Source organism: Epinephelus lanceolatus, chromosome 1, assembly GCF_041903045.1.
Source record: "Epinephelus lanceolatus isolate andai-2023 chromosome 1, ASM4190304v1, whole genome shotgun sequence".
Taxonomy (NCBI): domain Eukaryota; kingdom Metazoa; phylum Chordata; class Actinopteri; order Perciformes; family Serranidae; genus Epinephelus; species Epinephelus lanceolatus.
Window position 1 is genome coordinate 27,337,928 of NC_135734.1, and position 14,193 is coordinate 27,352,120.

The 14,193-nt window shown below is 41.3% G+C and overlaps 1 protein-coding gene across 2 annotated transcripts in view; it reads left to right on the forward strand.

Moving 5' to 3' along the window:
- Positions 1-3,204: 3,204 nt before the first annotated feature.
- Positions 3,205-14,193, forward strand: part of LOC117256784 (sodium- and chloride-dependent GABA transporter 2-like) — a 36,857-nt gene continuing 25,868 nt past the window's right edge. Inside the window, exon 1 of one of the 2 annotated variants that reach the window (XM_078168644.1) lies at positions 3,205-3,365. In XM_078168644.1, the coding sequence (XP_078024770.1) occupies positions 3,298-3,365 (68 nt within the window). In that variant the 5' untranslated portion in view covers positions 3,205-3,297. Of the gene's footprint in view, positions 3,366-8,408; positions 8,616-14,193 lie in introns of those variants that run through there. The other variant, XM_078168646.1, reaches the window with a different exon arrangement.

A 14,193-nucleotide genomic window follows, 5' to 3' on the forward strand; every position in this document is an offset into this window, starting at 1 on the left:
AGTTTTTAGAAGCGGTAGTTGTTGTGGAATAGACACAACAATGTGGGACCTTGGTCATTCCTATGAAAGTTGCTCAGTGGTGCAAGAAGCCAAAATGGTTCAACTGCCGCGTATAAAATGACCCTCATGATCTATGCTACTTACACACTATGCAGCACATAGAGCAGAAGCATTAGAGACTTACAGCGGCCAAGTGCGACAGAGTGTGGCTGACTCACTTCCGCTGGCTGAACAGCTAACTTTTGGTTTAGCACTCTGCTAACTTGATTAGGGATAAAATGGGTTAATCTCGTAGCTCTTTCCAAACATTATCAGACTGAATGGATCAAATCTTTATAGTGAAACAAGTCATTTTGCGGGAGTTTTGATGCTTAAAAAAAATGTCCACTGATTCACATGTTTCACAATGAAAGTCTATGCGAAAAGTCTTATTTGGCCGCAGGGCATCATGTGATGGACCCCAGAAATTGAGTACCACTGTTTGGCCACTAGTGAATTGGCTTCAAAGCCTGGTGCACATCCTGGAGGTGCGACCCATCGTGGGAGATTTAAAAAGTAGCTGATAGCAGTTAGCAGCTAACTCAAAGAAGAAGAAGAAGAACAGTGACTAAAAAATGGGAAAACAATGCCATATAACAGAGGGGGTAAATGATTGTTATTGCCATGTTAATGCCATTGTTGTTGTTTAGAATATGCTGCTGACACATGTTATATGTCACACTAGACGACGACACTGTTGTGTTACATGGAGGAAGAGGAGGTGGTGAGGGAGGATGGGGCCTCTGGAATGTGCAGTTGTGAAGAGGCCCAGGCTTTTCTAACGGAGTTGTGGGATTTAGGATTGGAGATGGTGTCTGCTGTCTGAGACCTTCGCAGACAGAAGCAGAGTCATCAGCTGAGAACTGTTGTTGAACTTTCTCAGGATACAGTCTTTTAATATCTCTCCCTGCCTTGCTAAACCTGTACTTAGCCTCTTTAATCCTGTCCCTATCCCCACTCCTACCTGCCTTGTCCTTTTCCAACCTGTCTTAGCTTAGCTATGAACCAGGGTTTGTTGTTGTTACAACTCAACCTGCAAGATGGTACACAGCTGTCCTCACAGAAGCTGATGTAGGACGACGCAGCCTCCGTGTACTAACCCAGACTGTTGGTATTAGTCCTGAGAACAGCTTACCTAATGAAATGAGTGCAACAGACCCTGGAGTTTCCCAGTGGTGACCAATTCCTTCTTTTGACAGCTGTAGTCCACTCTTTGCGCTGGGTCACTTCTTTAGGGAAGCGGTAGACTTCTATTTCTGAAGTTTGAACCTTGTCGAAGGGAACAACCTACCCTGAGCAGCAAGGTCCTGAAACCAATTTTGTCATTTCCCACAGTGTGTGTTTTTAGTTCAGGAGGAGTTTACATGCAGTAGTGGCTGGACCAGAAGTCTCAGACCCTGTTTATACTTGGTATTAATTAACATGCATCATGGGTGAGCCGATCAGAGGAGGACAGTGCTAAATACAAGTATAAACAACCACCAAGTCATATTGCGGTCTGATCACTCAAACCACTTACCAAGGTGGGCTGGGACGCATTTGACCACATGTCTTTTGTAGTGTAAACACTAATGCATCCTGACAAGGACTACATCATCAATGCAGGACGTGGTGGTTGTTTTGGTGACAGCATGCTAATGCTGTATAACTTACCCATTTTATGTCAAGTTGGATGCAGTGTTGCGTGACCATCCATCATTTTACCCAATGGAAGGAGATGTGTTGAATTCTGCTGACAGCAATATCTCCAGCTGCACTGACAAAACCAGTGTGACTAACAAGCATGCTAAAGAGCAGCTAGCAAAAGTTTGAATGCAATAACATTGCACAGGGTGGTATAGTCATCTGAAACACAAGTTGTCAGCTGGAGATGCATGATAGACACAGGTGTGAACAGTGATGTGTCACAACTGTCCACCGGATTACCTAAACTGCATTTTAATACCAGGTCTAATCACAGGATGTTGTTTTCTAGCAACCTGCCTTTAAACAGTCTGTAAATGAGCCTTTAGAGTCATTCACTTGTGATCAGATCACCCAAGATGCATGTTTATACCAGGTGTAAGTAGGCTCAGAGGGAATGAGAAGCAGGTGGTTGATTGGGTGATGTAGCAGAGGAGGTGGGATGGGAGGGCCAGGCAGGACAGATGAGAGAAGTGGGAACAGGTGTGTAGATGGGTGTGGCAGTCAGGTGCTTGGGAAAGGAGGGAAAGTTTGAGGGTAACTGGTGGAGGGTTGGAAAATGGCAATGCCTTGGTAAAAGTTTATGATGAAGTGGGAATGTGGACTATGAGGGGAACAGAGAGGCAGAACATGTAAGGTTAAAAGAGGAGATGGGATATGAACCACAGTCTATGGTGTCAGCGTCAGACAACTGAGGCCCAACCATCCATCCAAACCTCTGGCTCAAAAAAGAAAAAGCTTTTGTGTCTGAATAATAAAATGATTATTTATTATCAAACAAGAGGTCAGGAAAACATCTACCTGTTGTTCTTCTCTGTTTTACTTGTTTACTGTCACTCCTGTGTCTCATTTCAACCTGGAAAATAAACACTGATAAATAAATACTGGCACAAGCATGAAAAATAATTACAAATCCAAATGCTATACATTTTGATATTCAGTGTATATACGACCAGCTTCTGAATGCCACATTGTTTCTATGTTCATACTACATGCAGTTGTCTAACACAGCGTTAATGCATTACCTAGACCGTCTCGACTGAAATTACAGTTAACATGTACATACTGTACTAAAGGCTGTGTGTGATCTTGCTTAGGACCAAAATGATCAACTGTCCTTTATTATAATGGTTAAACAGGAAGTGATGGTCTGTTTAGCTGTATAAAAAATGTGTGCAGCATTTTATTCTCTTTTCAGGCCACATAAGTTAGTCACCTCCTGTCATGTTTGTGATTAAAGATGTTCTCTTAAAATGATTATTAGAAAGAAGGTTAATATAAAAGTGACACCATGTAAGCCTGAAGTTACTGTTTAAAGATTAAATCTGTGCAACTCGGTTTGATGAAGAAGTAAGACTTGTATTGTTAACTCAGGTGACAGCTGTGTTTCTTTGAACTCGAGTACCCCCGTACAGCCTCACTTTGACAGAGGTTTCCAAAGATAATTCATTAACAACATGCACAATGATATGTCCAGCATCTTGTCCCTACTATGCCCTGCACACTTGTTACAAGCGCCACCGTCAGAGATACGCAGACAGACATTAGCAGTGGACTGAAGACAAGTATCCTGATATGGAAAAACCTGAAACAATGTCAGGATCCCTACATGGATATCAGTCTGTTTTGGGAGATGAAAAATGGTGAGTATACATCTGATTCCTCATTAAGCAACTTTACTCTTTTGGTTAAATCTCACATTTTTGGTTGCAGCTGTTTTCTAAAAAATATATTAATTTAAATACTACCTGCACAGCACCAAACAGCCGACAGACACTATTAGATATTAGCTGGCAAACATAATGGAGCATTTAGCAGCTAAAGAGCTGCTAATTTCCCTCAGTGGAGAGAAATTATCAGACTCGGTTGGCATGAGACCAAAGATGAGATTAAAGAGAATATATATCTAATACTGGTCTTGAATATAGCTCCAAATGATAATCGTAGCCTGTTCATAAATGACAAAGTTTGACAAAGACTACATTTTCAGGGTCTTTATTTCCTGACTGAACTCAGTGAGAACAGCAATAATTATCAAGGTGTTGAGAATTTGAATTTGGATGTCAGGCAACAAAACAATTACTGTTCACCATCAGTAGTAGTGTGCTGTGGTCTGATGAGTCCACATTTCAAATGAATTTTGGGAATCGTGGTCATTGTGTCCTCCGGGCCAAAGAGGAAATGGACCATCCAGATTTTTACGTCCCTGCTTAATCCAGACATGCAGTGCCAAAACACATTCTGCATGTGTTAAAACGTTGCATGTGTCAAAAGCCCCTTTTCCACTGCAGAAACTCTTCTCATTTACCCAGGCTTTAGAAAATCCTCGGAGCGTTTCCACCGAAATTACCCGGGGGAAACACTTCCCCGGGTAAAAAAACCCCCAAACTTTCCCTGAAGAAGTACCTAGTAGGGGGGTAGGACTTTGCAGATTACCTGGAATTCTTGAGGGGTGGGGCTGTGTGCCGAAGAACACTGATTGGGGGAACACAAACTTGGAGCATTCCGCACTTCCTGGCACGGGCAGCCGCTACAAACTTTATTTCATTTCTGCAAGCTTCACTTTGTTTGTGTTTTGATTAAGGATGGGTGCCGACACCTGGTACTAAATTAGCCCCGGGGCTACATTATCAAAGACCGTAGTATTGATAAGCGCTCACGGTATTGGTTCTTTTGTGCCGGCGCTGAACTCTTCCACATACACACACACACACACACACACACACACACACACGGCTATACGACACGGTAAACGGTGAGCAGCCGAGCGGCCCTGGTGGAAACAAAGTGAAGATAACTCGAAAATGACTCGAGTTGTCGGCAGCTACACTCGTTACTGTAAGTGACATTAACCTTAGTGAGTAAGAAGCAAATACTTTATTAATACATGTGTTCAGCAGCATGAACATGTAAACATGTAGACAGTGATATTCAATATGCTCCATCCACAGTCTCTCATCCACTGACACTAACGTTATGTCTTACACAAGGACAGCACGCTAGTTCAGCTGATAGTGAATTGTAATAAGCTCAAATGACAGCTGTCTGTATGTAGACTAACTTAGTTTGACACTTATCTTAAAATACTTTTACACTTAGCTGCTGGCTGAGACAAACACCCCCTTCTCTCTACACCAGCATGTAACCAGCCAAGCTGGTGGAGCCACATACAGGGCACACGCAGAATCATCTACGTCTTCACGCTAATTTGAATAAATTTGCACAGTTGCACAAACTTTGAGATGTGGTGGAAACGCAAACCACACAGATTACGAGGAATTCTTTTATCCAGGTAAATAAATTCCTGGAAAATTCCTGAAAATGTTGGTGGAAAAGGGGCTATAGTAAAAGAGTGTAGGTACTAAACTGACCTGCCTGCAGTCCAGACCTGTCGCCCACTGAAAATGTGTGACGCATTATGAAGCACAAAATGCAGCAATGGAGGCCTTGGACTGTTAAGCAACTGAAGTCCTATATCAAGCAAGAATGGGGAAAAAAAAAAAAAAAAAATCACTGTTAAACTTGAACAGATAGTGTCTTCAGTTCCCAAACGCTTACTGAGTGTTGTTAAAAGGAAAGGTGATGTATCACAGTGATAAACATGCCCCTGTGAGAATGAGTGTATATTTACAAAAACAAAGTTTGAGTTTGAATATTAGATATCACTAACAACAAAGACAATATCTCTATACAAATCTCTATATGCATTCTGTTTTTTATTATGTTTTACACTGCATCCCAACTTTTTTGGAATTGCTGGAATTTGGGGTTGCAGATGTGGGACCTCAGGGTGCCTGTGTGTGACAGAGACTGACGCAGAGGGAGGGAGAGAGGGGATCGTCTTGGGTCACCAGCTGTGTCTTTGTGACAGAAAAAATTGTTTTGTGGCTTTGAGAAATTGTTTATCTACTCTGGTATTAACTTTAAGATCGTGCAGTTTTAGATTTCTTCTTCAAATATTTTTCCAGTTCACTGGAATCATATGTACTTACAATTGTTCTGTATCTGCAAAGTAAAACTAAATTACAGCGTAATAAAGGAATAAGTTGCTGCTGGCCTCTACCTTTGAATCTGGTTAAACAGCATCATCGCTGGCATTATTTTTCATTTAAAGCCGCTATGTGTTGGATTTGAACATTGACTGACTCTCAGTGGTAGTAAAAATAATGTCTCTGCAGAAAAAAATTTGAGGCTCTAGTCCTCCTCTATTCTCCTATGAGGAAAAAAAACATGTTACTCAAACGATGCCATCACAAAAGATGTTGCTGTAATGTTACCATAATAGGACACCTTGAACTACAAATGGTCAGTTATTGATCCATGTTAACTTTTGTCTGGACCACAGCTCAGAGGGGGCAGCCCTATAAATATGACAGTCTGACCTCCTGAGTGAGTGATTAAGTTACACCACTGGTTGGTCAAGTGTTGAAGTTTCACTGTTGGTCTCGTTAGGAGGCTTTACCACCCAATTCGGATGCTCTACATCCATTAAATGGCTGTTACCTGTGTTTTTTGTCTCGTAGATATGGGTTAGAAGGGACCTGCCAGACCTGATATTAGGACTGTGTTCGTAAATCCAATCTGATTTGAGTTCTTATTGTAATGAGAGCACTGTTGTTTGAAGTAACTGAATGTTCTATTTCTATGTGAATTAAAAAACCATTAAGGTAATCACAAAATCACTTTGCTTGGTGCTCTACTGCTCCGTCTCCCCAGACAGACTGCCCAGAGTACGCTGTGCTGCTCTGAGAGTGTGGTGTTCTCAGAAACCAAATGATACATTACAACAGCACTCCAAATTTATGAGTGGTGCAGTATGAGCCAGTTTGAGTGTGCTCCGGCACTTGGAGTAGGTTTAAAGACCACTATCTGCCCATTGACTTGTCGTTTGCGTATCCAACAGTCTGAGACAGTCACAGTTTCGTCAGATTTCACTCTCCAAGTAGCAAGCTGGTGTGCAGGAGTGATAAAAGAGAGGATGGAGAGAGCAAACCTCTCTGCCCTTCCATGTGCCTACATTGAAAGCCTTAGGCAGAGAGAGCAGCAGCAAAGACCCCCTGGGAACAGGGCAGAGAAATGACATTGATAAGTCAGACACAGCATGAAAAGGAGGAGCTGGGGTGGAGGCAGGTGGCAAAATGGCTTGCAGACGGAGCAGCAACAGTAGGCAGGCCAGAGCAGATTAAATAGGGCACAATGTCACAACTGTCTGATTAAGCTGTTAGTCATACATGCCATCACAGTGACTGTCAACAGACTAATTTCACTAATTACACAATAAACTGGGTAAAAGGTTAGTTCAGGCCGGCCACAGGGTCAAGTTCAGCTCACATCCCAGCTACATCAGCTGATCTCAAACAGCCTGACCAGCTGACAAATCAGCTGGTTGATGGAAGAGAGTCGGCTGATGGATCGCATGATTCCTTTCTATACAACCAATCAGCAAATCTCATTCAGAGCACTCTTTTTAAAGTCCTGACAATGGTGTAAAAACCCGGGTAGTCTTTGCTGCTGCTCTCCCTGCCTTAGGCTTTCTATGTACGCACATGGAAGGGCAGAGAGGTTTGCAGTGCCAATCATCTGGGGAAATTTATACAAGTCAGTTGAACTTTTGGGCTTCGTGCACCACTGAGCAACTTTCATATGAATGAACAGGCCTACACAAAGGGTGTGTTTGGAAATACTAGTGTACTTTTGCACAAACTGGACCATTTGTAAATACGGAGTACTGTTGGAATGTACCATTTGGTTATTAAAAACACCACACTCTCTGAGCAGCAGAGCATACTCTAGGCACTATGGGAATGTTTAATTTATTTAATGGGTCATTAATTCATGTAAAAATAGAACGCTCTGTTTCTTTAAATAAGAGCGCTCTCAAAGTAGCAAGCTGGTGTGCAGGAATATTTATGTTTGCTCCTTGACAGTTCACTCCCAGTCCAGGAGCCAAACTATTTGTGTTGGTGGGGACAAATAATAAATTATTAAATAAACAAACAAACTATAATCTGTTGTTGTTTTTCACTGTTAACCAATAAATGAACTGTAGTATAAAACCAATATTAAACTCACAGTCTTGCTGTTGCTTTGTGAAAATGCGTACTTGTTGAGTCAACCTAAAAAAAAAATGTTATCAACAAGTGCTGTTTTTTCAGTATTGTTGAACTAGCTGACACACCCTAAAAATTTAAATGGAAAGTAACTTGTACTTTTACTGGAGTCATTTTTTATGGGAGTAATTAAACAAACTTTACATAGGTAAAGATTTCCAGGACTCTACCCACCACAGGCTGATTGGCAATAAAGACAAAGCAGAATGGGGCTGATGGGAATAGCGTCAGTTTGGCAAAGTGCTGGACACTTTTCCTTTAAAAAAGATCTTGATCTATGCTCTTGGTGAAATGTGAAGTAATCACTAAAAGTCTCTGGATTCATTCATCACTCAAAACTCTGAAGAGTCAACCTGCTCCTTTCTATTTGGGAGGAGAGTTGAGCATACTGATGACCTACATTACCACTCACAGAGCCATGCGGCAAGTTTGCTACTGTGCAAATCCCCTCCTCTTTACATTGAAACCATGTGGTCTCCCTGGACAGTCTCCGCCTTAAGTTGGTCATTCAGAAACACATCGCACTCCCGCCCCCCTCCTCCCTCGCTCTGTCCCTGTTGCTCTTTCTCTCTCTCTCATTGTCACACAAACACAGCTCTCTCAAAACTACCCATGGGCTCACTCATGGTCAGAGCTGGGAAGAGCACTTGTCCTGGAGAGACCGGGAGATCTAGACTTGTATTTCCCCCAAAAGGCACCCGATGAACTCCACCTAGAGCTAAATGGAAGCATAACACTGAACCACAGAACCACAGACTACAGACGTGAAGCAACCTTTCTCAGGTACTCTTTACATTTCCCTCAGGGTAACAGGCAGCTTTTTTCCCCTGCTTTTATTATTTCTAGGTAGCATACACTGTGACTGTGCACTATCTGGTTTAATTTCTTGAACAGGAAACAAATGGTATCCTTGCGGCTCAGAGACAGCTGGGCTTTTGTGGTTGCACTTCTGCTTGGCGCCTGTAGCTGTATTATGTAGGCCAAAGGTTACTGGCTACGCTGCAGTGAGAGCAGCTATTTCCCTTGTTTAGTGTGTTTAGTGCAACACCTCAGGCTGCTCTGTGATCCTTGCTATTGGTAGCTCGTATTGTTTGAAACAAATACACTTGTCTTGTGCAAATATTTGAACAGATTGCCTAACAACGAACTCTTTAAAAAGTTGCTTTGTCAAAATTATACTGATATTAGATCACCAAATCTTTTGCAATGTTTGGTTTTGTTGTTTGTTTTAGAATTTACAACTTGCACTGCTTCCATTTTACAGCATCCCAAGTCCTAAAAGCAAAACAGCTGAACAACCACAAAATTATATATTTTTCCAGACATATGTGGTCTGATGGTCAGATAATCAAAAGACAAACACAATTATTTACCACTGTGACCACACCTCCCTGTTGGTGTTGTAGTGGGATAAAAAAAGAAACTTACTCAGCAGAGGTGACCAACAACTATTCCTTACACTGCCAAGGTTTGGTCACATGCAGAGCAAAAATATCACCTGAGATATTTTTGAAAAACCACCATATGTTGTTGCCAGCACCTGCTCTCGGCACCTGGGTTGATTTTTGTCTCTTCCTCATGTATTTACCCATCAAGTGAACTCAACTCCTAACTTTCCACTACGCTCCTGAAGTTTTTTTTTTATTTTTTTATGATGATCATTAGTCAGTCGGATAGCTGATAGCTACAGTATGCCTAGTGCAAAGAATTTTTTCCTGTAGTGTCTCCCAGAAATAACATTCCTGTGCAACATTCCTGCTCCACCAGCCTCACCCAGACAAAATATATATACATATATTTCCACAGTTTTTTTTTTTAAGGTGAAACATAATACTGGAGTGCTGTGCCCAGTGATAGTCAATGGTACGCTACTTTTTAGCCAGGCATTGCTGTAGGGATCGCAGTATACCACTTTGGTCAAGACTGAAATATCTCTGACCTGTTGGACTGCCATGAAATGCTGTTCAGGAATCCACGTCCCCCAGTGGATGAACCCTGCTGACCTTGGTGATCCCCTGACTTTTCATCTTGTGCTACAAGCATATTAACATTTTAATTTTCGACATAATGCTCTGCCCACAATTCAGTGCAAATTATCCGCTTTATGTTGGAGGTGCAAACAAACAGGCTGCCGTTTTTTAAAATTACCGAGATGTATTGTTTATCACTCTGAAATATTGCTATTTCCTTTGCAAAAGTGCATAACTGTAGTGAAGTGGTGTAGTGCAGGACCTGCAAGAATCATTAAAATGAAGACGAGAGCTCCAAATATTTATTTGATTCCTGAGTTGTGAAAAAGAGCCTGAGAAGGGCATTCAGGGTGAACGGATTACCAATTTTCTCACCAGAAGTCACCTGCTAAATGAGCCCCTTTTAGGGCAAACTATAATTGTGAGGAAAAATATGATTAAAAACTGCATATTATATCCACATCAAAGCGTTAGATTTTGCAGTTTGCACCTCCACCACTGGCGTTAACCCTGTGATTGCTCCTCCAACAACATGGCAGCTTGGTCGCCGCCCCAAAATGCCCATATGCGTGTCTGAAAGAACTGGGAAAATAAACAGGTGCGGGAGCTCCTTACTGTCCAAGCAAAAGATCAACTGCATATAATAAGGACAGTAAATTATTTTTGTTGCGGTGTCATGCTTAGTGGAATAAGGGCGTTACCACGGGCTCCAGCGCACGCTATTGTGACAGGCCCTACTGCATGCTAGTTACTAGTTATAAGGCGCGCACACACACACACACACACACACACACCACTGGCAACTGTTTAAAAAAATGCCAAAGGAATTTAATTCAGGGATCTTTGCTACTTTTTCCTCCTGTTCGTTTCTCTCTTGTCCTTACCACCGCCTTTATCTTTAGAAGGCATGACTGCTCACTGGACTAGATGTGCTCAGCTTGTCAATCTTGAAAGATTTTGGACCTAAACTAGCTACAACATTGTATCATATTGCATAATATCGTATCGTATCGTATCGTATTGTATCGTGTCGTCTCATGATCAGTTAGAAAGCTGACATTAGGAAACATTAACATCATCAATATACATGTTACCCAACAATAATCATCGCACACCTGTATATGACAAAAATATTAAAGAAAATAAGAAATTATTGATTTAGCTTGTAGCCTATAGCGAATGGCACCATTTTTAATTCAATGTGAGTCTTTTTTTATAAACACAGTTGTATACTATAAACACAGGTGTAGTTCCAAGGTGGCAATCATGCCCGTCATGCCTCTTTTGCTTCCAGAATTTATAATCAGACACTAGGTTGCCATGATACCACCTTTGTTTGCTGCTGTATAAAAACACATTGGCAGTGTGATGAAGGATCTTCATTGCGGCCCTCTGTGTAAAACAGCTACTTCTTAGCTAGCTGTTGCAGCATGGTAGTTTATAGTGAGCATAGATGAAATAACATTTTAACTCTTTAATCTTATACAAGTTACTTAACCAATATAGAGTCTTGCTCCAAAAAATTACTTTCATACCTAAAAGTCAATATGGGTGTAAAATCTGCACAGTTCTTCACACAGCTATAGCATTTCACATTCAGGGTCAGGAGGGATGGGGTGGTCATAAAAGAAATGTATTACATGACTCTAAGGTCATCCTCCTGGTGAGCATGGTGCTGTTATGATGTGCCTAGTAACTCAGTGGGAAGCCCCCCTCATGTACAAAGGCAGTGTCCTTGCCACAGCGGCCACGGGCTCAACTCCAGCTTGTGGCTCTTTGCTGCATATTGTCCCCTCACTCTCCCCCTTTCACACTTCAAACTGTCCTGTCACTAAAAGCAAAAAAAATCTTGGTGCTGTTACAATCACTCCTTTGTTACCACCTTTCCCAGTCTCCCCTACAGACACCCAGTCTGACTCTCATTCAAGATTTACATGCCTCTGATAAGTGTGATAAGAGATTTGTCCAACCACTAATTGTCTACTTCTGATCCTCGCTGCACGTAAAACCCTGCACCTTGCTGCTCTGAATACAAAATACAAAGCAGTCACTCTAGTTCACGACAACTCTTCTCTAATGCAGCTCTTGGTCGTGTCGCTGGAAAATATTTAGGATGCAATTATAGTTGCTTTCTTTAAATAATTCAGGGCTGAATGAACAAACAAACTGAACTGAGTGCTATAGACTGACTTAAGACAAAGCACCATCTGTAATTTTTGTTACAGCTGGATTAGACGTTTAGCTGCAATTAGTTTTTAAGTAGTTAAAGTGTTGTTTAGGTTTGTCTGTGAACGATGAAACTGACTATTTATGTCCATGTGTTCTTGCACCGCATTTCTGGTTTAATGAGGTTTGACGTTTTAATGGTAATCATATTTTTGAAAAAGAAAAAAAAAATAATAAGAACCATTGTGAGTGAGTATGCTCTTCTTGTGTTTAGCAGTACTGTTCCAGCAGTTGTCTTCAGCACAATGACACCATTTATAGGATATGAACTGAATAGATGGTAAACATGACAGTTATATACTGTGGCTCAGTTAAATCTTAGAGCAGTGGTGCCGTCTTTTCCCTGCATTCAATCCAAGCGGCAACCTTTGGGGCTGAAAAATGAAGCCAATGCAGAACTGCCAAAAATTGCAGTTCTTCTAATGGCCACTTGGGGCTGGCTCCAGAAGCCAGTCGATCCCTGTAGACAGCAGTTAGTTTGAACGGCTTGCCTTGCACACATACAACAACATACAGTAACATGTAGACAAAAAGTTAATAGACTGATTATCAAAAAAGAGATTAAAAAACAATAAAAAAAAATATATTTACGGAGAATTTAAAAGGGGAATTGCAGAGGGAATAAAAGATTTTGAATACCAGTTACCAGTTAGTTTTACAAGCAGGTAAAGTGTGACGACGCTGATGGCAACAGAAAAAATATGCCTGCAAGAACATGTCCTGGAGAAGCTGAAATTGTTGTGGCTTATCTAGAGGATTTGTTGATTGAAACCAGTCAAGTCCCATTGTGTCACTCCTGTGATCTCAGAGCAGATATTAACTGTGCTATGTAGTTTCTGTCTTTCAGTGTGAGGCTGTGAAACCAGTAGATAAGTGATGGAAATGGCAGAGGATGACGGGACTGACGGAAACGGAATCTAGTTTATAGTTTTTCTTAACGTTGACAGCCTGGTACAAAAAAACACTTTTGGTCACTATAGTTAATTTCCCCCTTCATGAAAACTGTACGGGAATTTTTATATAACTTACCCGTTTACATTTTTATTAAGGGTGATGTCACATTAGTTACATCCGTTATTTTATACAGTAGTGGATCAGCTTCAGAACAAGGGAAGGAATTTCTCTAATATGAAGAAACAGTAGGATCCAGTGTGCTGGGACACAAATCTTTACGGGGTCATTGGGTTGAAATCCCACTGAAATGTTTTTGAGAAAGACGCTGAGTTGCTGCAGCCTCTGTAGCACTGGTCTCACCTCAATATGTCATTTTCAGAGAGACACCACACTGTTAAGGCCGGGCTTTGATTGAAACAACTAATTGTACAACGTGTTGTGTAACGATGTCTGAAGGCAACAGTGTTTATAGCTGTCTCAAACAATCACTCTCAACAGTGTGAAACAGAGAGGGTTGAAACATGACCATTGGTCAAATATGGGGAGAGAGAAGTCAAGAGGGAAGTCCAGACCCTGCTTACTTCCACACAGGAACAGATTGTGTGATGTGAGTGTGAAAGTCATATTATTTGTTATAGAAAATTGTCAGGTGCAGCCACCCCTAATTTCGATGTTAGAAAGGTGTGGGATGAGGAGATGTTTGACGCTGTTAAACCATCCAGTTACCACTTTTAGAGAACTATAATGACACCTGTAAATTCCCTAAAAAGCATACCTCCACCTCATGCAACCTGTCTACACAGATGTTTTGCTGGTGCCTGGCAGATCTTGTTGCAAAAGATAAGTTGTGTCTATGAAAATTAAGCAACGCTTCCTTGGAAAATATCTGCTCCCAGAGATAATTCATATGAGAAGGCAAACAGACCTCCCATTTATTTGAATACATTACATGATTACATGATTACAGTGATCTGCTCAAGCAACTGCCAAACTTTATCTTCCCTCTGGCTGGATGATGCTGAACCGTATCCTGAAGTTACATTGATGTGGGAGACAGCTTTTACTCAGCAGTTTACATTTGGGTAGCAAATTTAGGGCTCATTGTTTGCTCAAGGACGATGACATGTGACCAACCCTCTCTGTCACCTATCGCCTTGATAAGTATGTAAGTGTATAAGTGTGTACCCTATAAACGGTAGTATGGCTTAATGTGTGGGTTTGTAGACTTATATATATTTTCTTTATTACACAGCCTTTTACTGTTCAAAAAA